Source organism: Filicampus tigris, chromosome 1 (assembly GCF_054856515.1).
Source record: "Filicampus tigris isolate MCC_2025a chromosome 1, RoL_Ftig_1.0, whole genome shotgun sequence".
Lineage (NCBI taxonomy): Eukaryota > Metazoa > Chordata > Actinopteri > Syngnathiformes > Syngnathidae > Filicampus > Filicampus tigris.
Genome location: NC_141217.1, coordinates 13,489,674 through 13,513,718, shown reverse-complemented (window position 1 = coordinate 13,513,718; position 24,045 = coordinate 13,489,674). Strand labels below are relative to the sequence as shown.

Below are 24,045 nucleotides of genomic sequence, written 5' to 3'. Positions count from 1 at the left end.
GCATGCATGACGATTAGATCAGATTCGATTATGTGAATAAGTGTACGTATCTGTGATTGGATTTCATTTACATTTGTCTTTGTAAGATGGTGGCCATACGGCAGTCGTTTTTATTTTGGTCAAGATAATAGTCATATGAAATTCCTGAGTATGTTTGTGTTGTCTCGCGGTGTGTGAAACTCACTGAACACTTCCAGGTGAGCATTGATGGAGATGTTGGTGTTCTTGATCAAGCAAGTGTACATGCCGCTGTCGCCGGGGCCCACGTTGGACAACTCCAGCGTCCCGTCGGTCAACAAGGAGACACGGGGGTCCGAAAGCAGGGGGGCCCAGTCCTCCCCCTCCCTAAAAAAACAACAACCATGAGTGTCAGTGTCACTTTGGAACGCTAGAGGTCCACCATGTGGAAAATTCCAGAAGCTTCAATCACATCAACAGTTGGAACAAGATTAGAACACAAGGAAGGTAAAGATAAAGTGCAATAGGTTGCTGCAGGAGGGAAAGCTATCAAGTGGAATTTATGGTCACTCAGACCATCAGGAACCATAAACCTGTACAGTGTATTAATAGAAATTCCCTGCAGAGTCAAGCTTCACTCTTCGCAAATTAGCCTATTTGCGTTTTTGAGTGTAACCTATCATCCATTATTCCCTGAAAATCTCATCTTTCTCGTCAAAGCTCTTTGATGAGAAATAGGTGCAACTGAGAGAATCTTTTGAGAGAAGCTTTGTCGCAGAGGAGCTAAAGTTAGCCTGGGTTGTTATGGGGAGTCTTCACATCTATTTTCTTTTAATACCAAATCATCTGTAAACCTTTTATGGGTACGATCATAAGATTTCGGGGTGGGATCTAAGTTGGTGGTATTTTATGGCTAAATTAGTGATAGGCGATTATAAACATTTGTGAAGGGTGGTGTGTGTGTCTTGTGCATAACATGGCTTCAACTTGTGATTTGTATTTAATTTTCATGCACAATATATTTTGAATCTTTGTACAGCGTTTATTTTCCTATATTCATATAAGTATTTGAGTACATCTACTTTTTGGGTTACTTTTTAGGAGCATTTCAGTAGATTGAAGAGTAGGTTATTTTTAAGAAGCAATTGAGTTGATCCAGGAGTGTTTAGGTCACATCTGGTCTATAAAGGATGTGCCCTACGATTGACTGGCGACCAGTCCAGGGTGAACCTTGCCTTTTGACTGAAGTCAGGTGAGATATAAAGTATAATATCAGAAATAAACTGTATAGAAATTAAATGTATGGATGGTTTTATCTCTTTTGTATGTTTAGTAATCTGAGATGAATGCACACCATTTACCATCCTTATGTCTTTTATGGAACATTTTCTTCAGGCTTCTGAAAGCTTGAAATGACTTTCCGGTGAGGTGCTTATAGATCCTTGTGTTGATGGTTTGGGCATAGCACTTGAAAGCCTACTAATGTCTTTCCATGTAGAGATTTTGCAATATTCATTTAAGTGTGGCCACCACCGCCCATCAGCGGCAGGCGTCTTTGTGGCTTCCATTCACTATTCCTTACTCTTGTTTTATCCCGGCCTCTTGATAACGTGAGGGCACTCACCATTTGACGTGAGGGCGTGGCGAGCCGAAAGTCTCGCAGTACATTTTAATAGTCCCGCCTTCCGTGATCCGGTACACGACACCGTCTGAAGATAGGATCTGAGGCGGGAGTTCTGCGGAGCACATATTGTTAATTAAACAGGACAACTGAATGGTCATCTATTAAAGCGGAAGTCAACTCAAACATGTTTTTAAGAATATGTTCTATGCAGGCCCACTGGTTGAAACACAGCATTCTGATTAATATTGTGTTTGTGGAATAGGAGTTAAGATACAAAATCCACCCGTTTTTAGCCCCTTTAAATGTGTCTTGTCAAATGCAATGTTCTTAAAAGACGCACCGACAACGTGGAGGAAGGCGTTGAGCAGGATGGAGCCGTGCTTGTTGGCGGCCTCGCACTGATACACCGCCGTGTCACTCAGCAGGACGTCCTTCAGCTTCAACACGCCGCCCAATACGCTGCGGCGAGAGTCTTCGTCCACCGCTGAGGAGATGTGACGGGGAAACAAGACCATTGACAGATGTGTTGAAAAATTATATGTTCAACTGTGTAGGAACTGTATAGGCCAGTTCATTTTCTGCTCCTGCACTGTCCAAGCACTTAAATATTATGACAATATGACACATGGGATATTGATCTTTTATCCATCCATCCATCACCTATACCGCTTATCCTCACAAGGGTCGTGGGGGTGCTGGAGCCCATCCCAGCTGTCTTCGGGCAGTAGGCGGGGGACACCCTGAATTGGTTGCCAGCCAATCGTAGGGCACACAGAGACAAACAAACATCCGCACTCGCAATCACACCTAGGGGCAATTTAGTGTGTCCAATCAACCTGTCATGCATGTTTTTGCAATGTGGGAGGAAACCGGAGTGCCCGGAGAAAACCCACGCAGCCACGGGGAATACATGCAAACTCCACACAGGGAGGCCGGAGCCGGGATCGAACCCACGACCTCTGAACTGTGAGGCGGACGTGCTAACCAGTCGACCACCCGCCCTTGATCTTTTACGCCACTCCTAATTGATGCTATTTAGAAATAAAAATATTGCGCATGGTCCTATCAATTTTGTTCCACTCCAAACTACATACACTCTTAAACTGCTGGGTCAAAAGTAACCCAAATTGGGTGAAATAGCTAACCCAGGGACCCAGCCAATGCTCGGTTATTTATAGCCAGCACATTTTGATGAGGATTTCACCCAGCATGTTGGGTCAAAATTTTGATCCAACAAGGGGTAAAAGATACCCATAGTGATGAGTTAAAGCTACCAAGAAAAGCGTTACCACATTAACAGTATAGCTGTGGTTCAAAATACTACTACTTTTATTAAAATCATTTTATAAGAAGAAAAAAAAATCCCCCTGTCAGGGATTGCCACAGTAAGTCACCCACATGATATGTTTGGCACAATTTTTACACCCACTGCCTATCCTGACTCAACCCACCCTGATCAAGATTTTAAGACCAGTCCTTGTGTCCAAAGTCAGCAGCCCCACTGAGCCATCCAGGGGTTTTACATTAAATTGACTTCATCCTCAGTACACAACAAAATGATGACCTGCTTTGGCTCTTCGGCTCATCTGATGTGTCAGGGAAATTATCCAATTTCACAGAAATGGTCGGAACATTTACAACAAATAATATACTGTCTTTATCTATGGCAGTGATGTATAGTGAAAGTTTGTCCGCTAGATGGCAGAAGATACAATAACCGGTGTACATAGCCTATCCGCCTGTTGCTATCCACAGTTTATACATAAATCCAACAGAATATGTGTTGAAATATATAGACCCAGATTTCATATGGATTCAATATATTAGTTTGTAAATTGAGACAATATCAGTATTATGTCTGTGTAGATACATTTATTGACATTTATGTTTACTGGTGTGCCATGAGACTTTTCTAAAGTGCATAAGCTCAGTAAAGGTTGAATGAGCAAAAACAAGATTGTGTCCCAATAGCATCGATGGAGGTTACCTGAGAGCGGCTGACCGTTGATGCTCCAGGTTAAGTTGGGCGTTGGAATGCCTTCAGCGAGACAGTCCAGTCGCACGCTTTCACCTGGAGCATAGCGCAGGTTCTGGGGCTCCTTCACCCAGTAGGGAGCCGCTTTATATGGAAAAAATAACCGGGCGTCATTTCAGTGTCGACAAAATGAAAGGGAAATACAGTGAATGGCTGTTATTTGCTGTTAAAAAATATGGGGAAAAATACGATACCCCTACTTGAGCAATTTGTGTATTTTGAGGTTTTACATATTCACCAACGCCCTCGCTAATAGTTGTAAAGTGGTACCTTAAGATACAAGTAAACATTCGTAGCTCGAATCATCTTTCCTCATTGAAATGAATGCAAATGCCATGAATCTGTTCCAGCCCCCTCGTCCGAATGATGGCTCGCATATTGCAAAACACAGAAGCCATGTCGCTCTTATATGAAGGTACCACTATAATTAATACCAAGGAAATACATTGAAGTGATAGGCCTCGACTGTTTATGATCTGTGTATGTCAGATGTTATGGTATATTTATGCTTTAGAAATTATAACCCTTTTACCAGAATTGTTTTGTCAGACCACCGACCTTCAACAGTGACAGTGAAGGAGTGCGCGCTGGAGCCATGTGCGTTGAACGCTCTGCATTCGTACTCGCCGTCGGCGCTCTGGTCGATGCTGTCAAAGTAGAGCCAGCGGTTGTGGTTTTCCGGACGCCCGCCGGTGTCGTCCAGGTTGCCGTCCTTCTTCTTCCACTCCACCTTTGGAGTCGGACTGAGGAGAAGGAAAAGAAAAATAAAAGGAAGAAAACGCTAGTCGGGATTGCATGAGAGCAAATCAGGATGTTTGATATAAAACAGATCCTCACAGGCCTTTGGGAATACATTCTAAGGTCAGACTTTGGCCGCGGAGCGCTAGCACCGACGAGTGGGAGCCGCTTGGGTGGAAGATGTGAGGCGGCTTGCCGTGAGCAACGTCGTTACCTGGGTAAGATTGTGTTAAATAATCAGATGTCAATGATAGCCAATCAATCAATCAACCAATCAATTCATACATCCAACAACAACAGTCAGTTAGTCACTCAGTCATGTGTTATTAATAGATTGCGTGTTCAGTACACTTTTCATTTGCGTTTGTACGCTGTTACTAATCAGTGTGTATACAGCCAGAGCTGTGCATTCCGTCTATTTGATGGACCGGGCCGTCTATCCATCACTGACGGACGCCCGTTTTGCTGACGGTTGACGAATGATAGGAACATTTTTAAAATAGACGGATTAAGCATAAATGGATACCCCTTTATTTAGTCCGCCATTCGCCATTGAATGATGGACGACGGAAGGGTACCCACGCTGCAGACGGATGACAAATAATGGACGCTCAATTTTTAGTAAAATGCCCAGCTCTGTATACAGAACCGTGTGTGATAACTAAAATATTACGGTATGCACCACGGCCACGCCAAGATGAATATTTTGTCAAATGCTTAACTAATCTAGTTTGGAGAGCAATAATCATACGCTCCATGGCAGTGTATCGATTTACAATATTTGTCCCACATTGAACTGATGCTGCAAACAGATAATGATACAGTCCATAATAGTATTGATATTTCATCCTACCCCTAACTAATGCTGTCTCCTGCAGGCCCAAATCGATATGTTAAAATATAACGAACGATATGATGCAAAATTTTGTCCCACCCCAAAATGACACTGGACGGCAATGATATGTTGCCCCACTGATATTTTATCTCAACCACAATTGATATTGAAAAATAAAGGTAACAATACACACAGGGGTAACGATACTTTCTGAAATAACACTGTATGGTAGGAGATAACGATACCGTGTATGCCAATATTGATATTTTTCATCGTTTCTAATTGGCAAAATTATCAGATAGGAATATAGTGCATGCTGGTATCCTACTTTGTATTGATATCTGGTGTGTGTGTGTGTGGGGGGGGGTGTTTGCGTGTGTGTGCACTCACTAGGCAGCACAGTGAGGGCAATGGCAGTGTCGGGCAAGATGGTTCTGGCTTCAATGTAATGGGAGTTGCAGATGTAATCCTCTCGGCTGTCGCTCTTGAGCAGATTAGCGAAGTACAAGTTGCCATTGAGGCCGACCATCACTCTGTCACTCTGCCTGATGTGCACCAGCCCTGTGACAAGTCAACACATACAGGACACTCACACCGAGTCCACACCGACTTGATATTTGGCCTTTCTGTGCTCTTCCTAAAGTTAACCCCTCAACCTCAGTCCCCTTCTTCCTCTTGACTAACCCTTAATGCTGAACCCTAACAACTTCCTTCAAACTTGAACTTTTATCATATTCCACAAACCCCTTCCCCCTCCCTGGGTATCATAAAACGGATTATTTTCTACCATGGTGCAACAGCCAGAGCGTTAAGAGAGATGGTGGCGGAGTGATTTCAAAGTGACAACAGCGAAAGATTTTGACAGATTTGCACAGTGCAAAAACAGAACAAAATTTGGGATGTGGCCTCTCAGTTTGACGAGCTCTGGAACACAATAGAAATGTCGTACATTTATGTGGTAAAGAAGGGACAGACGGACGGTGATCTCCATAACTTTGAATATAGCAGGTTGCTTGAAAGGGTTACAAATGTCTGATGTTAGCATTTTTAACAATGACATTTTGTCTTGAGAAATTTGAGCATAGTCACAAGTGCTTCACTTGTATCATGTCTACTCCTACTCCTCCTCGTTATTATAGGCAAAGCCGGTCGGGTCTTTCCGTTGTAACACAAACACGTACTCCCAAGCTACCTATTTTACATACAAACCAGCGGGAAAAGGCACCAGGCTACTTCATGTTTAGTCGCTTAGCAACTAGCGGCAAAAAAGGGCAATCTCGCTCCGAGCAACAGTTGTTATGGTGCCGTTCTGCGGCCGACCCTGTAGTGGGTGGGTGTCGCAAAAAACGAGTGCAGTGTGTAAGGATTTAAAATGTTTTGAAATGGAGAACTTTAGTTTATATTTTAATGGACATTACGGCCTCTTTTAATTATCAATTATCAAGACAGTGTAACTATATGTGTTTGATCATTTGATTTAAACTTTCATCATATTTTTTTCCTGTTTTCTTGCTAAGAAACAATCTGCGCTTTCTCTGTTCTCTGAGATAAATCCAAATTAAGGTCTATTAAGCTTCTTAAAAAGGTCAAAGGGTTAAAAATACTTTTAAAAGATGTAAAAAATAATAATAATATTTGGATATAATTGATTTTGTTGGCCTCACTTTTGTTCTTTTCATGATAATTATAAAAAAAAAAAAAGCATTTCAAAACTCACTCTTGTCCATCCAGTGGATTTGCGGTGGGGTGGCGCTCGGCGGGGGGTTGCAGGACAGCACCATGCTCTCCCCAACGTACGCTTCCCGGCGGAACTTCTGCTGCTTCAGCAGAACTGGCTGGGCTGCAATACACACATACAGTACATGCGCACGCACGCACACACGCAAACACACTGACATCACTGCTCTGGTTCCTGGAAATGGTTACCGTGGCAACAAGAGATGAGAGCGCAGAAAAGGCAGCCCCGGTCAACCTCACTGAGTCATTCAAGTATGTGCCTGTGTGTGTGTGCGAGCGTGTGCGGCTGTGTGCATGTGTGTATGTGTGTGTTAATATTGCGCATTTGTATGTGTTTGGTTACTGTACATCTGGTCTCTCATCAGCCATGTGACTAGCGTGATAAGTATAGTTAGACAGTAGGTATACTGTTAAGTAGGTAGGTTGGAAGGTCAGTTAGGTAGGTTGGTTAGATAAGGAGGTAGGTAGGTAGGTAAGTTACATAGGTAGGTACTATAAGGAAGAAGGTGGGTTGATGCTTAGGCTATTCGGCTGGATGGTACAGTAGGTAGGTTTGGTAGGTAGGTTAGTATGGCAGATAGGTTGGAAGGTTGGTAGTGTCTCACCCTCCACGGTGATGTTCACTGTGTGCGTCATGGCAGTCCCTAACGTGTTGGAAGCGTAACATCGGAACGTTCCCTGATACATCTCCAGCTCATCGTCTTCGCTGACCTCGAGCGTTCCGCTTCCCGTCCGCTCCGGTCCAAAGGTCCGGCCATCTTTCACCCAACGGAAACTAGCAAGGGAGGAAGAGGAGAAATGATCTCATTAGTGATGTCATTTAATAATGAGAACATTTGTTGCTGTGGTAACAGACAAGGCTCAGAGATAAAGAGCCCAAAGAAGGCATCTTATTTCATGTCGCATGCCGCATTGAGTTATTGTATATGCCACTGTGAACGTTAACTCATTCCATTTGATGGTGTCATCATTGGCGAATTAATTATTTGTTGTATATTAGCAGACTTCAATTAAGGCAACAGGCAGATTGTGGGCCCTCGTCATTGTTTTTAAAGTTATCCTAAACTTTGAAAAAAGAACCTTGACACTAATTTGACTAAGCAACATGAAATTGGGTCGAAAATGTCTATCATAACAGGAAGCAAATTGAATGATGGGATAAATAAAGTCATAAACTCATATGAAAAAAATATTTTTCATATTCAATCATTCATAAACATCTGAACCTATTGAGGACTAACGGTACAGAAAATGATGGATGAATATTTAATATCCAACATTACAGTCAATGAGAGACATACGTGGGCAGCGGGTTGCCGGAGGCCTCGCACGGCAGAATGATGTCATCGCGAGAAAAGACTGTGACTGATGTCATCACCTCAGAAGGCTCTGTGAGCACAGGTGGCTGCGAAACTAACCACACAGATGCACACATGTTAATCCCACAAAGAAATGATGTGATTTCACACCTTGGACATTTTTAAACCCCGTCGCAGGTGTACATAGTACAGTAGGAAGTCCTCGATTTACGAACGAGTTCCGTTCCTACGCTGGCGATGTAACCCGAATTGCTGCGTAAATCGGATTTCACTGTTAAAGTTGAAATTTACGTCAAAAATACTTTGTATGAAAAATGAATATAATTCAAAAACAAATACAATGCTGTACTTACCATTACTGCTGAGGGATGGATGGAGAAGAAGGAGGGGAGGGCGAAAAAGGCAAAGATACTCCCGGCGCACAAACACAGGCAAGCACTATGCACGAGCAAAGCAAGAAACACTGACTACGTTTACATGCAGTCAATAACCCTTTTAAAACCCAAATATTAGCAGAAAATTCCGAATATTCCGTGTTACTTCTTTTCTAACCCGAATATGTGCGCAAGTATACGCCGATCGGACTACTCTGATTACACGGGACGCTCAACCGCAAGGAATCTTGGGCTTTGTAGTACAGGAAGTGCTTGTATTCGCGGTGCTTGGCATACGGGAATACACAATTGGTGATAAACAAAACATGGCAAAGCTCAGAGACGCAGCTCAAAAGCACACTTTTGGAGCGAGGAGGAAACAGATTGCTTTATTCCTGTGGTGAGTGATGTGAATATAATGTGTTTTATTGGCAGTATAAAGTATAAATGACGTCATGATGTAAATTTATGTCACAATTTTGTCTGTGCATGCATTGTCGTTTAAATCGGGATATTCAAATGCGGGAGTAACTCTATCCGCTCATATGTTTAAACGGGTTATTCAGAATGTTTCAGAAACTGGAATTTGGACCTTAACCCAAATATTGACTGCATGTAAACGTATGGGGCAGGGGACAAAATGGCGCAAGAGGCACGGACGTCGTAAAGTCAAAACGTCGTAGGTGGAGTACGTCGTAACTTGAGGACTTCCTGTCTAGTCGTAAAAATCGAACTTTACGCATTACCATGGCAACGGAAGAGTTACTTACTGTTGTTTGCTTTATCTGTTTGTCCACACGGAAGACAGAAAAGAAGGCAAGAAGGCAAACATTTAGCAAAACCCCAAAAGAATAAAAGATAATGATATGGTGTGATACTGTTATTTTGTCCCACTTGTAACTGTTGCTTTATGGTAAGAGATAATACGCTACAGAAATTGCAATATCAATATTTTGTGGCAATTATTATTACCGTAGCATTTATGATGATGGCATACAGTCATTGCTATACTGATATTTTATCCCAGCCTTAATTGCTGGTAACAGTAATAAATAAATGTATGCTACAGACATTGCAATATCAATATTTTATAGCAGCCTCAATTGATACTGTAACATGCGAGACAATGCGATGTTCATAGTGATAATATTTTGACCCACTTCTAATTAATACTGTCTGTAGATAAGACATACATTACAATATCAGTATTTTAGAGCATGTTTTTGATACTATGACATTAGAGACGATGTGATAAATTAATTGCGATAACGATATTTTGTCCTATGCCAAATCATACTCTCTCATCAAATATAACGATACACTACATTTCTTTGCAGTAGCCTAATTTCCATCCTTGATACTGTTATACAATACAATACAGTTGTTGATATGTGCATTGAGATATAGTTCCTCCCTCCCATACGCTTTATCTGGTACCGTATTGTATTAACGACCCAGTACATTGCATTATCGATATTTTGTATCACCATAGAGCGATACTCACAGCCTTGTGGGATGACGAGGGCTCCCCGAGCCAGCGGAAGTGTGGATGGCGAGAGGAAGGTCAAAGGGAAGAGGACAAAGGGGAGGATGGGGAGGGGTAGGGCCATTGACACACACATGTCTCAATGTCCCATTGACACACACATATTCATCAAGGCACACACACACACACACACGCGCACACACGCCTTCTCCGCCTGGGACACTCCTGGCGACGTAATGGCGTCGAGGCGAGATTCAAGGTGGCGCTTTGGCGGTCTTGTCTTCTAGTACTGTGATGAGGAGGAAAGAAGAAGAATTGGGGAGGTGTTTTTGACCCACAGAACAAAGGGAAGATGGTTTGGGGGTCAGGAAGTGGAGAGGGGGGTGAGACACTGACATTATTTGATAAGTATATTTCACATCTAACAAAAATCCATTCATCTTCTACACACTCTTAAAACTGCTGAGTCCCAAGCAACCCAAATTGGGTGAAATTGATTACCCAGCCAATGCTGGTTTTTTATACCTAGCACAGTGGACTGAGAATTTGACTCAGAAAGTTGGGATAAGATTTTTATCCAACAAAGGATAAAAAACTACCCATATCTACCCATGAGTATTAGCTAGCAGGGTGTGTTCTACCACCAATTGGGTGACTAGTTATTAAGTTATCACTATAGTGTATCTGTGGTAAAAAAACAAAACAAAAAAACACTAGTTTTAATAGAAATATTTTCTTAGAAGAAGCAGCAACTTTCCCCTGTCAGCGACTTCCACATCAAGTCACTCGCACAATATGTTTGGCACAGTTTTGACACCAGATGCCCTTCCAAACACAATTCACCCCCCCCCCCCCATAATTTCAACCCCAATTTCTGTGTCCAAAGTCAGCAATGCTACCCACTGAGCCATCCAACTGCCACTGTTTCCTAAGAATGTTACTTCAACATAAGTCCACAAAATGTACAAGCTTCAGCTCTTCAGCCCAACCAAATTCAATCTTCAACACAATCTGCTGGGTTGAAAATAATGAATCCCAAAACTCACCAAATTTTGTAAGTATCCTTGTAAAGAGTGATTCATTTATTGGGATAATATGAATAACATAATTTGTCTAATGAATAAAAACAACAAAAATCATGTCAGCCCCCCCCCCTCCCAAGTTAATCTATTGATAAAACATCCTTAGAATGAATGAATCTGTGAAATAAAGATAGCTTGTAAAGGTAAACATTAAAATCTGGAATAATATGAATAACATATAATTTGTCTAATGAATAAAAAAACAAAAAATCATGTCCGTGCCCCCTCCCAAGTTAATCCATGAATTTTAATTAGTATTAGCATATATGCAATAATAATAGCTAGTCAAGGTGAACATGAAAATCCCAACTGAAATGAAGGCATCACTTTCATTTGCCTTTAAATGGAAGTTTGCTTCTTTTGTGCATGTTGACTTGAAGTGCAGGATGATCTTAACGCTCAACGTGCAAATCCCTTTTTGGAAAATCCTCTCTGCACTTTACTAAAAATAGCGCAGAGGCACTTCAAAGTGGCCCGCGGGTCCATTCATGGGGATCCAATCAAACGGGGGTGATCCCGCTATAGTAAACATTCTTCTTCCAGTGGAAGTCTGCAAGGTTTACTGCCTGCAGTGGAAGTCAAAGCTCCATTCCAGACTGCTCAGAACTGTGTCAAAGCAAAAGGGTGAGCAGAGCTACAGTGTCAGAATAGATGAGTATTAGCTAGCAGGGTTAGCAGTTTCAGCTTCTGAGAGGAAGATACACTTTTAGTGGCATTAGACATTAAAATGAACAAAAAATGGAAAGAAAACATGGCAGTCTCTTTTTTTTTTCCATGGCTAAAATATGAGCACTCTACTTACTATAATGCCCTCGCGTGTGGTTAAGGAGAGCTACAGTCGCTGATGCACTTTTATTGAACACATAACCACATCGAGCACACTCACGCAGGAGCTGCTGTCGACCACAGCTCACACCCAGGGACGTCACACACCACCCTACCAGATACCACAATACAGAATATTTTCTTTCTGTTCAAAGACATTTTCAAAGTGTTTGAAATGTATGTTTTATTCTATTTAAATATGTGTGTTTAAAGTGTGTTGGAGGGGTAAAATTATTATTTTTGTCAAATTATATGATCTCTATGTCTGGAATTGTACCTTTAGTGGGTCATTCTGGAACGTAGGCTCACTGTCTAACATACTGTCCTTCATCATTAATTTGATGTCTAAGTTATCCAGTGCAATCCATTGTTTTGTTTTGTTTTTCTGGAATTCTCTATTGTCCCTGTAACAGAAAACAATGAAAGGCAAACGGGGGAAGCATATTTGTTCTTTCAAATGATATTGTCAGGCTTTCCTCTCAAAACGCTTGAAGCCCCCAAGGCGGCGCCCATCTTGGCTAATGTTAAATATACTGAGCCCCGCCCCTTGACCCTGCCGGTGTCCTGGGACGTCCCACAGAAGCGGAGGGGCCGTTCGCTGGGAGGCCTGAGGGGAGAAGGCAGGGTGGGTGCAGGTGGGACAATCTAACCGGGAAAAGGAGGGCTGGGCTTCGGGTTGTGTGTGCGCATATGTGTGTGGGTGTGTGCACGCGTGTGTGTGTGTGTGTGCGTGCGTGGGTGTGTGTGCGTGCGTGTGTTTGTGTGTGTGTGTGAAATGGGGTTCAGGGGGGGAACCTTATGGTTCCATAGTAAAATGGGGGTGCAGGTGGACGAAATAGTGCCTGACAGAGCGAGAAATTAACTCATTGATAGATTCTGATCTGCAGGGAAGAATCTGGAAGTGTGGAGGGAGATTAGGGGGGTGGTGATACCCGCATCCGCACACACACACAGACAACAAAATGTCAGCGGCAAATGGACAGTCACTGCACAAAGAATATGTATAGCCTGAACAGGCATGCATACATCTAAATACAATATACACATTATCATATATATATATATATATATATATATATATATATATATATATATATATATATATATATATATATATATATATATATATATATATATATATATATATATATTCATTTTTATGTGTGTATTTATGCACACACACCATAAAAATGAATAGAGGTTTGTCTCAATATTCTCTGAATATGAACAGATGGGAGAAGCCATTATGACTCTGGGAGGTGGACGGTTTGCACTGACGTCAGAGTGACTCAAACAGTGAAAAAGATATATCAAAGAAATAGCCGGTAGCCTATTCGTAATTGTATCCATATTGAAACAATTTTCTACCTTGTCTCATGTCCACCAAATCACCACCCAAGTTTTGTGGGAATTGCTTTTCTTCTGTCGCTTAATCAAAATACATCAAAATGCATTTTATGATAAAGAGAGTGGCGGCTGAAGACTTTTGCACAGTACTGCACAGTGTGCTAACATGATTATGCTGCGCGTGTGCGTGTGCGCCCATTCAGGTGTTTGTGTGTGTGTGATAAACTGCTGATGCTGTCCACATCAGACTTCATGAATATGAAACACAAGTGTCATTTTAATAAAGCACCTCTGAGATTAACATGTCTGCCCGAAGGCGTGTGTGCGTGTGCGTGTGCATGTGTGTATGTGTGTTTATGATGCTAATTAGGAAAATCAGACAGACTTTGAACAAAAGCTTGGTGAAGAAATGTTCAGAATCTGCCAAATGCAGGGCTATAAATCTATTTTTTTTTTTTACATGTTTATCTTATATGCGTACATGCGTTGTATTTATTTAGTTAAATACAATATAAATCAAAATCTATATTTCAAATCAGGGCCTCAAATCAGGTTTGGGCTTTTAATTTGCCTTTAACCCATGAAAGCCCGATGCCCCTCGTGAGACATCTCTCTAAAACCTACGGTCGTCTTTGGAGTCGCCCTTGAAAACCTGACATTTTCATCACCTACAAAATAATTAATAGCTCGGCCCGTGTAGCAGATAGAAACATAATTCCAAAAGAATTTGAGAGCTTAGACGTGTGGCTTTCACACAGGCACTGGTTTATTAATCTTTTGTTTCAATCGAGGATACGAGTGAAGCACGATTTTTAATTTGAAAAATCGAGTGGTAATGAAGGTTAGCATGGTCCTGCTAGCATGGTTAGCATGGTCCTGCTGACTCACGCATGCAAATAGATACAGAGCATGATAGAAGTCAGCGTGAGCAGCAGTTGCTTTTGATAATAACGTTATCCAAAATATTTGCATTTGGCCAAGTCGTGCACCACGCTGATAATTTATTTTATTTTTTAAGGTACATATATCATGATTTTGCTGTGATTATTTATCCACATGAACTGTTACTTGAGACCATAGTTATTATAACAGTTCAGCATTTTTCATTATAATTTTGATTTCATTTTGACTTTAGTAAAATATTCACAAACAATTGTTTGACCTTCTGTCAAAACTATGGCCATAAAACCCATGTATGACATTAATTGACAAAGAAGAAAATAAAGGACATTGTCAGTATAATTATAGTTAGTCTTAAAAGGTTTTATATACGTAAAAAGTAGTTTCAGTTAGTTATCGTTTGAAAAAAAAATACACTCATTTTCATTTTATTTAGTTGACTAGAATGTTTTTTCAATTTTAATTTGAGTTCTTTTGCTAGTTTTCATTAACTATAATAACATTGCAGCAGGCTTACAAAGCACTAAGAGAAAGCCTGTAGGAAGGACTGTAAAAGTCAGAATTCCAAACTCTGGGATCATTTCACAATTAATAAAAGAAGCTAAATTGCAATGTGCCTCTTGCAAAGCACAACTAGTTGGCCTACCACCACTGGTTAGAATGGCATGTAATCCATAACAGTTGGTTTGGAAACAGGAAGGATGGACAAAGCTGCTTTCATTCGCTTCATTGAATAAATAAAACAGAGGAAAGGCAAGCATATTTAGCCAACGTGCTGATTGCCTCAACTTACTCCATCACTTTTACACGATCAGGATTTTGGAGCTCATCACAGATCAGTGAGTTTAAAGGAAAAAAAAAAAAGATAACCAATCACCAATACGATCAGGAGGCAGACCAGTCCATGTAGTCTATTTCAACAACTTCTTCATTGATCAATGGAAAACTTCTGACATTACAACTGATCACAGATTTAGCATAAAATGCAAAATACCTGCCGACCTGATCAGATCTATGTAAAGTGTACTCCACACAAACAGCGGTTTACGCTTTAGACAATTAAAACCAGGTCGACATCACTCATTCGTGCAGTTCTATGTCACTCAACAGACCAGGCCCATTTTTTTGAGGCGCACACATTCAAGGTCGCAGATACTACAGTGTAGAACGAGAGGATGATGATCCTAAGTGAACAAAAATAGTACTTGCACCTCACATGCATATGTTGTTATTTATATGCATGAAGCATATATATATATATATATATATATATATATATATATATATATATATATATATATATATATATATATATATATATATATGCTAAATCTCTCTCTCTCTCTCTCTCTCTATATATATATATATATATATATATATATATATATATATATATATATATATATATATATATATATATATCAGTATGGGGGGCTTTTTTGTTATCCTGGCAACATCTTCTCTGAGCATTCATTTTGTGAGCCTAGTTAACATGAAAATACTCTTCCACCTCAAGACACCCTCTTGCATCTCTGAGCACGACAAATGAAGCAGTGCAGAAGTCAGTCATTAGTGACGCTATGTGACTGCATAAACAATAGCAGAGTGGACAAGGGTCTATTAGCCTCAGCCCCGGAGGTGGGAGGTGGATGGGGGGCGGAGGGCGGGGGGATCGCAATGGCAGCAGCTGGAGCCCTGTGGGCAGGCCACATAAGACATCCATCAACGTATACGCGGTATCAAGTGCACGCTGAAGTTTTCATTTTGTTACGTGGCATCGCGCAACCGTCACAAGGTGCCGTTGTCGTGGCAACCATCAATATGCACTTAACCAACGCCATTAACGCACTGCTGACCAGCATATTGCCCACGCCAATTGATTTTGGAGATTTAGCCAGCGAGGCTTCCTAGTCGTCTTGTTGACAATGACAATTTACAATCTGCATCAAAATATTGATGACTCAGGCCCAACAATTGATTTATTATTTAGCGTTTTTGTTGTTGTTTTTATAAGTTTGGGTTTCAGTGGTTTTAGTAAGGTGAGGGTTTCAAATTAGGGTTCCAAGCAAAGACTAAGAGTTCAAATTAGGGATTGAAACCATTTTTTTCCGTGGTTTCAAATTTGGGTTTATGCCAGGTTTGAGTTTCAAATTTTCTAATTAGAGTTTCAAGCCTGGGTTGGGAGTTTAATTTACGGTTTAATGACAAAGTTCGTCTTTTCAGTTAGGGTCAGTTGGGGTTTCAAGTCAAAGTTATGGCTTTAAATGAGGGTTTCAAGCCTGGGTTAGGGGTTTAAATTACAGTTTCAAGCCAAATTTTGATCTTGAAATCCTGGTTAAGTTTTTGAATTATGGTTTCAAATTTTGAAAGTTTTAAGCTAAGGTTAGAGTTTTAAATTTGGAACTAAAAGCATTGTTTGGGTTTCAAGTTAAAGGATAAAGGGTAGGATTCCAAATGTAGGTTTTAAGTCAGAATTAGAGTTTCAGACCAGTGATAGGGTTTTCGAGTTAGGATTTCAAAGTTAAGTCAAAGTTTGGGTTTCAAATGAGGGTTTCCAAATTTGGGTTAGGTTTTTAAGATATTATTTCAAGCTAAACTTTGATTTTTAAATCAGGGTTTCAAGCCTGATTTGAAGTTTACGGCTTCAAATTATGGTTTCAGAGGAGTGTTCTTTTTTTCCTGATGTTTTACAGCAGCATTATTTTTCGTATTCATTAATGACATCATAACATTTGCAACATGGACTGTGAGGTTGAAGATCTCCTCAAGACACCCTCCTCCCTGGGCGGAAAAAAAAAAGTAACCGAATGATTATCTCGCTGTATCAACAGAAAAACCTCAGTGAGCGCGCGCGACTGCCAGGAACCAGGATGCCTTCCCGTTGTTCCCCCTTGTTGCTATGGAAACCACCGACTCCAGCAGCAGCAGCAGCAGTGAGTGCCATCCCATCCCCCACATGGCCCCTCCCTCTTCACCTCCCATCCCCCGCTCTGTCCCGCCGCATGGCCACACCCTGCATCCAACACACACGCACGCACACGTGCACACGCCTTTCGGCCAGTCCAAATACTGTAGTTTATAATTGACGCAGGTCACAATGATTTTAAAATATTTTGATAGTTTAGATTTTAAAATGAAGGGTTTATGGGGTAGGGTTTGAAATGGTGGTTTAATGCCAGCTTTAGGCATTCAGGTTAATTTGAGTGGTGAGAGTGGGGTTTAAACCAAGGTTAGCGTTTGATATTGTGGTTTTAAGTTAAGCTGAGGGTCCCAATTTATTGACAGGATAAGGGTTTTTAATGAGATTTTGATGCAAAGGTTCGGTTTTAAAACAAAGATTCAGGTTTCAAATTAGAGTTTGAAGCTAATGTTGAAGTTTCAAGATAGAGTGAGAGTTTCAAATAGGGTTAAGACTTCAAAATGGGGTTAAGACTTCAAATTAGGGTTCCAAGCCATTATTAGGCTTTTAAACAAGGGTTAGGGTGTTAAATTAAAGATTGAAGGCAAAGTTATGCTTTCAATGTATGGTTTCAAGTGAAGGTTTCAGGTCAGGGTTTCAAGTGAGGTTGATGGTCTCAATTTAGGATTCCATGTTAGCGTTACGGATTCAAAGAAGGTTTTGGAGACTGAATTGGGTTTTCCAACAAAGGTTAGGTTTTCAAATAAGGGTTTGAATGGGATGTTAAAGTTTCAAGGTTGGGTCTCAGGCCAGGATGAAGGTATCAAGTTAGGGTTAAAAGTTAGTGTTAGGGTTTCAAATGAGAGTTTCAGGCCAAGGTAAAAGTTTCAAACCAGGATTATTTTTCAAGTTAGGGTTGCAAATGGGGGTTTCAAATGAGTTTAAACAAGAGTTAACATCTTTTAGTGTTTAAATCCAGGATAAACTTTTCAAAGTAGGTTTTGAAGCCAAAGTAAGGGTTTAAAAAAAGGATTAGGGTTAGGGTTTTGAGTCAGCGTGAGGGCTGCAATTGAAGATTTCATGAAATCAAGTCGGCTGTGTTCACTCCCACAACGGTGCAGCGCCCATTTCTACCTGCGCCCGTCTACAAAAATACAAAAAGAAAGAAAACTCGACACATGCGCACAGTCAGACTGCACTTTGTGCTGGATTTGTGCTGGGCACGAAAACGGAGCCCTTTGTCTGAAATGTCAGAAGAGCGTAACAAACTTTTGGGGACATTTCACAATCACCACGAAGACAGGAAGACATTTGTCAGCATAACAAGCTTCTGTTTCACCCATTATTAGTGAATGGATTCTTGTCATGGCTCCAGCGCTCTCATCGCCAAAGTAGTCTTATTATTACGATAGAAGTGTGTGTGTGCATGCGTGTGTGTGTGTGTGTGTGTGTGTGTGTGTGTGTGTGTTAAAAGCACTCTATTAGCTGCATCTGAGGGTATTAAAAGCCAAACGGCACGGAGGGGCTCTAATAGCGCTGCTCCCAGCTAATGTAGGCTAACAGCTGGATCAGGTCGGAAGAAGCAAACATTCCACATGGGCCCGCAACAAAGACGTCTTTCTACGGAGCATAAATGCTCCATACAAGAAGACTGAAAGAAGCAGATGATGAATCAGAGAGGAAAAGGAGGGGCGTTAATGGAGATGCGTGTAGAGATAATTTCATTTTCTCCAGCCAGGCCTCCAAGTGAACACACAGACTCCGGTGCATCCGGAGACTTTGTGCTGTCCTTAAAGATCAGCAGGCGCTCTTCACAACCTCTCCACAAATGCTTCATAACACTCCAGACAGGCTCTTCTCGGGTTCCTCCCTCACTCTTCCGAAGGGCTGCATGAAGCTTTTCCCAAAGCTCCTCAAAAGCTCTTCCCACACACTTCCCAAAGCTCTTTTCAAGCTCTGCACAAACTCTTCATAAAGCTCTTCCCATACATTCCCAAAGGTCTACATACTGTAAGGTCTTCACAAGCTCGTTTCAAAGCTTCCCACAAGCCCGTCTCAAGCACCTCTCAAAACTCCGCCCGAGTTGTACACAAGTTCTTCACAAAGGTCTTCCTGAATTCTACACAAGATCCTCCCAAAGAACTTTACAAGCATTTCGCAAGGTCAACACAGAGCTCTTGACCAATGCTCTTCACAATCTCTTGCCATGCACTTCCCAAAGCTCTTCATTCGACCCTCACGAGCTCTTCACGAAGGACAGTACAAACTCTTCTCAAAGCTCCTCATGAGCTCTACGCAAATTCTTGTCAAAGCTTTTCCCAATGTCTCCACAAATGTTTTTCCATAGCTCTTCAGAAGCTCCTTCCATGCATTTCCCAAAGCTCTTCCCAAGCGCTACACAAGCTCTCCACAAAAAACTTCCCAAGCGCTTACCAAAGCTCTTCATAAGTTCTTAACAAGCCATTCCCAAATTTCTAGGAGATAAATTTAGGTCGTTAGTGGATGTTATAGAGAGTCTTAGGTGCAAGAGCGTCCTGTGTTTTATTTGAGTATTTTTTATTCAAATTATGCATAAGCCATTTATTTTCAGGGTAATGTAAGATGAGTTTGAAATGATGTTAAAGTGTTGTGAGATCATGATTCTGATGCTTCACGTCGACAAAAAAAAAAAAAAAAAAAAAAAAAAAAAAGCATTCATATTTGATCCAATGTAGGTGGCTGCAACACAAGCCCAGCATGCTAGCCTCACCCTGCTGTCAATCATTCGGCAGAAGTCAGCGCTGCCAAACACGCCTAATAATCCGCAGAGTTGATCCTCGGCGCCAACCGCCCACCACAGAACCCCTTTAGCTCAACCTCATCCATCGTCTGATCTGCTTTCAAAACCATCTTGAAGTTATCAAACAAATCCCTCTGACTGCTCACGGAGCTCCACTTAGACCTTCCTGAACTGGTGTTTGGGCCTCAAATAAAGTTACCCGGGAGGCATGGCAGGAATTCAGTAGTTAAGGCACCAGCCGACAAACACGGTAGGTGGTCAGTTCAACAAAGGCAAGGATGTTGACATAGTAAACAAAGTACAAAAAAACTGTCGGCCGTCTGTGGCCATTCTGTGTCCATCAGTCACCACACCGTACTGTGTCTAACGCCACCCATTTGTGCCACAACACAGGCTGCCAAAATGTGGCAAGGTACCGAATAGCATAGGTGAGGCAACCAGTGAAAATTGTCACAATGAATATGTATCCACTGCAACGTGCACTGTTTGAACATTAACACGGCTAAAAATAGGAAAATTAAAACAAAACTGTCCTTAAATTCAAGTTAAATATTAAAAGTATTGCGCATAAACGGTAAAAAATATATACTTAAATGTTTGGAAATGAACAGTTATAAAAGATTTCATGCAAATTTATTCTACCTACAAGTTAAATATAACTGAACTGCAATTAAATGCACAGTACTGTACGGAATTAAAAGTTTAAAGCACTTGAACATTGTGTGTGTTTGAACTTTCAATTCAGTAATTCGTGCCACTAGAGGGAGCCTGCAAACGGTAACAATGCTAATCTTCAAGCAATAACCAGACCTAATTCTTTTGGGTAGCTTGAGGTTTTTAATTGCCACTCAGTACAGCAAAATCACGCTCATTGGAAGTGCACTCAGCTATTTCCTGATGTGTTGTCGCCTGCTTGATTTTCCAGATAATACTGTTCAACAATTTTTTACAAAACTTTTTAAATCAGAGAGAGATGGAAGTACATTTTTGGGGCGCTGATTCGCAATTTGCCCTTGTTTTATTCTCTAGCCTATCAGCTTTTCATAACAATAATAATAATTAATAATAATAATAATAATAATAGAGTAAACTTTATTAATTAACGGTTGGAGTCAGCAACTGGCAGAATTTTTCTCTGAAACATCATAGCTATAATGCACGGTAAAATTTGTATTGCATAAGATTGTAATGGGCAAACTTAAAACAAAAAATGAAAATATCTCAAAAACTTGTGCTAGAAAAAAGTAAAGTCAGTAAAGACAGTTTTGAAATCAGCATCACAAATATGTTTAGGGAAACATAAAGCCATATCTGATCAAAATTTGCTGTTGACCAGTGTCATTTTTACAGTCAGCAATAAATGGAACTTCTGCTCCAGTTTGTGTTGTGTTTGTGTTGCTCTATTTTGGCTGATCTCATTATTAAAAAAAAAAAGAGAAACTCAATTTACAGTAGGCTTTATATTTAGTTGTACACCACATGGAGAACCAGATCAAACACAAGCAGGCATGCAAGAAGATATATCCCCCAATTTTTGCATGGGGTTGCGAGCCAACTTCACGCAGGTCTAGAACCTTAATGTTAAAATTAGTAACACCGCCACTAACGTCGGGTACATTTAACCCGATATAATACCCCGAATAAAATACAGTTTTCATCAATTCATGCAAAAGTACAACGCTGTATGCCAAATTGGAAGTTGTCTACTTTAATTTCCCAATGTTCCCATGTGGGTGAAAATCACCCGACGTTAGTATTGTACAATTAATAATGTGTAAAACGCATATAGGAAAGCTGAATTAATATATTGTATCATTATACTCAAAGTAAAACTGCTTTCCGTTCATGTATTTGGCATAATGTTAGGTAGGGTTAGCAATAGAGAAAATATCAATATCTTTGATCACTTAGATCACTATAATGGTAATATTCAATTCATGTCATAGCATCTGTCCTTACAGTTAGCATGAATGCCAAGTAATGTTATTTTGTAAGACATGTTTACATTTAATGAAAACAAGAAAGTCATTATAAAAGCAAATATCAGCTCATTCGTAATCTCTCATCTGATACATTATGAGCAGCGATGGCATCAAACAGGGCTGCCTTCGAGGCCGCAGCTTTTTTTTTTTCCCAACACAACACAAGCGCCACAACACTTTAATTTCCATAGGAACGCTGTAAACATTATTAATGCTAAATTATAAAAAATGCACGGACAAATCTAGTGAAAATCACATTCTTGGATCAAATTTCTTGCGCCATATTTCTTGCTCTTTTAATAACATTGTTTTTATGATTATTTTTGGAATACGCTAACACTTCCCAATACATGCTAGGGACTAAATGAGTAGCAAAAATGGCTAATTACTGCAGTTCATTTGCAAATATACACACATTCTCACTGTACTTCATGTCACATGTGCGTGAAGGCACACATACTCATGCAAAAGCACAAAACAAAAACAATGTGGACAAGTTCTAAGTGATTCGTGTCTAATTTAGGTGACGGGACAGTTTATCATCAAATAATACATCATAAAACAAAAACAAAAATGAACACCACTTCCGTTTGGTCAATACTCAAATTTCTTTTGTGACCACTGGACATTCCTCCATTTATTTCATTCTCCTGTGTCAATAAATGTAAGTAACACACCATTTTTTTTTGTTACATTTAGAACAATATATACAGTATTTTGAAGTGTGTTCAACTTTGAAATGGGTCCATTTGAGCCTCTGGGGCCTGAAATACGCTCCTCCTTCGGCACAGGATAAAAGTGGAGCAGGACAGCAAGGAAGTGAGAGTGCACCCCTTATGCTCACACCTGCTATTGTATCATTGATGGGAGTAGTCATTACAGCTTGCACACGCACAGACAGATATACACAGACACATACACAGATGCATATAGTGTGTACTGTACATACAGTCTCACACACAATATGCAGTATATATATTGTCGGTATAATGTATAAACAATAATACATAAAGTGATGCTGCCTCACCTCTCCAATCCTTTGCTGAAGTCTTTCTTCTGCTTCCTCGGTGCTAGATGCTGCAGCGGCACATAAAACACGCCCGTCTGAGTGCTGCGTCTCCTCCTCCCTCCTCTTCCTCGCTCTCTCATTGGCCAACGGATCCAGATGACATCAGCCTCCCTCTCTTTCACCATCTCAATCACTCTATGTATTCCCCGGGCACCTCCAGCCCCTCCCCTCCTGTTCACCTCCATCCCTCCTCGACTTTCATCTCCATCCATCCCGTCTGCTCTCTCTCTCTCTCGCTCTCCTTTTTCTGTTTACAAGCCAGCGGAGGTCAAAGCAGTATCTTGTGATTTATGATGTCATTCTGTCGCCTACAATTGCACCAAATAGGTTGGAACACCGGACAATAAGTTCAGCTATGTAAAGTTCTTGTACATGAGTAATAAAAAATAAAAAATGAATTAAAAAAACAATAATGAGTAAAATAACAAATCATCATCGCATAAAAAGAAGAAGAATTCTCCAAACACTGGCCACAGATTCGAGACTTTGACCTTTGTTTTTACAGACTTAACCTTTGACTATTGACCCTTGTTATTGATTTGGTACCCTTTACTAATTTAATTTACTCTTATTTTAATTATTATTAGTGACTTTGGCTCGTTACGTCATGTGTGGCAAATGATAAAGAATTGCCCTTTCCATATATGGTTGCATCATTGGGCGAAATCTCACAGTTCCTGGCATATCATGGATAGGAGACAGTCGAGCTGGGTTGAGGGTTTTGGTTCACATTAGGCAGCGGTGTGCGGTGCATTTTGGACGTGGGCCTTCAGTGGACTATAAGTAACCTAATCCACTTCTTAACCCCACCACTATCATGTTGCAAAATATACAAAAGCGTAATATAACTATGTGTGGCATTACAGAGCAATGGAGGCAATTCACAAATTTGAGGGTGAATACAATTAACACTAAAGCAAGAAACAAAGTTAAAGGGGAAGTCAACCCAAACATTTTTTTCAGGAATATTTTCTATGCAGGCCCACTAGTAAAACAAGACATTCTGATGAATATTGCGTTAGTGGAATATGAGTTAAGGAGTAAAATCCACTTGTT

At 40.6% G+C, this 24,045-nt stretch overlaps 2 protein-coding genes across 4 annotated transcripts in view; one reads left to right on the top strand and one right to left on the bottom strand.

The window, feature by feature from the left end:
• LOC147152863 (neural cell adhesion molecule L1.1-like) overlaps nucleotides 1–23,020 on the bottom strand; it is a 35,101-nt gene extending 12,081 nt beyond the window's left edge. For 2 of the 3 annotated variants that reach the window (XM_086033810.1, XM_086033893.1), the window contains exons 1-12: nucleotides 22,948–23,020; nucleotides 10,125–10,395; nucleotides 8,229–8,340; nucleotides 7,533–7,702; nucleotides 6,908–7,030; nucleotides 5,581–5,751; nucleotides 4,455–4,569; nucleotides 4,176–4,360; nucleotides 3,570–3,701; nucleotides 1,923–2,066; nucleotides 1,583–1,694; nucleotides 185–345 (exon numbers count right to left, since the gene is read on the bottom strand). In XM_086033810.1, the coding sequence (XP_085889936.1) occupies nucleotides 185–345; nucleotides 1,583–1,694; nucleotides 1,923–2,066; nucleotides 3,570–3,701; nucleotides 4,176–4,360; nucleotides 4,455–4,569; nucleotides 5,581–5,751; nucleotides 6,908–7,030; nucleotides 7,533–7,702; nucleotides 8,229–8,340; nucleotides 10,125–10,242 (1,543 nt within the window). In that variant the 5' untranslated portion in view covers nucleotides 10,243–10,395; nucleotides 22,948–23,020. Of the gene's footprint in view, nucleotides 1–184; nucleotides 346–1,582; nucleotides 1,695–1,922; nucleotides 2,067–3,569; nucleotides 3,702–4,175; nucleotides 4,361–4,454; nucleotides 4,570–5,580; nucleotides 5,752–6,907; nucleotides 7,031–7,532; nucleotides 7,703–8,228; nucleotides 8,341–8,599; nucleotides 9,370–10,124; nucleotides 10,396–22,947 lie in introns of those variants that run through there. The other variant, XM_086033965.1, reaches the window with a different exon arrangement.
• dnpep (aspartyl aminopeptidase) overlaps nucleotides 8,885–24,045 on the top strand; it is a 30,499-nt gene continuing 15,338 nt past the window's right edge. The window contains exons 1-2 of the mRNA XM_086034455.1: nucleotides 8,885–9,020; nucleotides 17,092–17,193. Coding sequence (XP_085890581.1) covers nucleotides 17,131–17,193 — 63 coding nt within the window. The 5' untranslated portion in view covers nucleotides 8,885–9,020; nucleotides 17,092–17,130. The remainder of the gene's footprint in view (nucleotides 9,021–17,091; nucleotides 17,194–24,045) is intronic.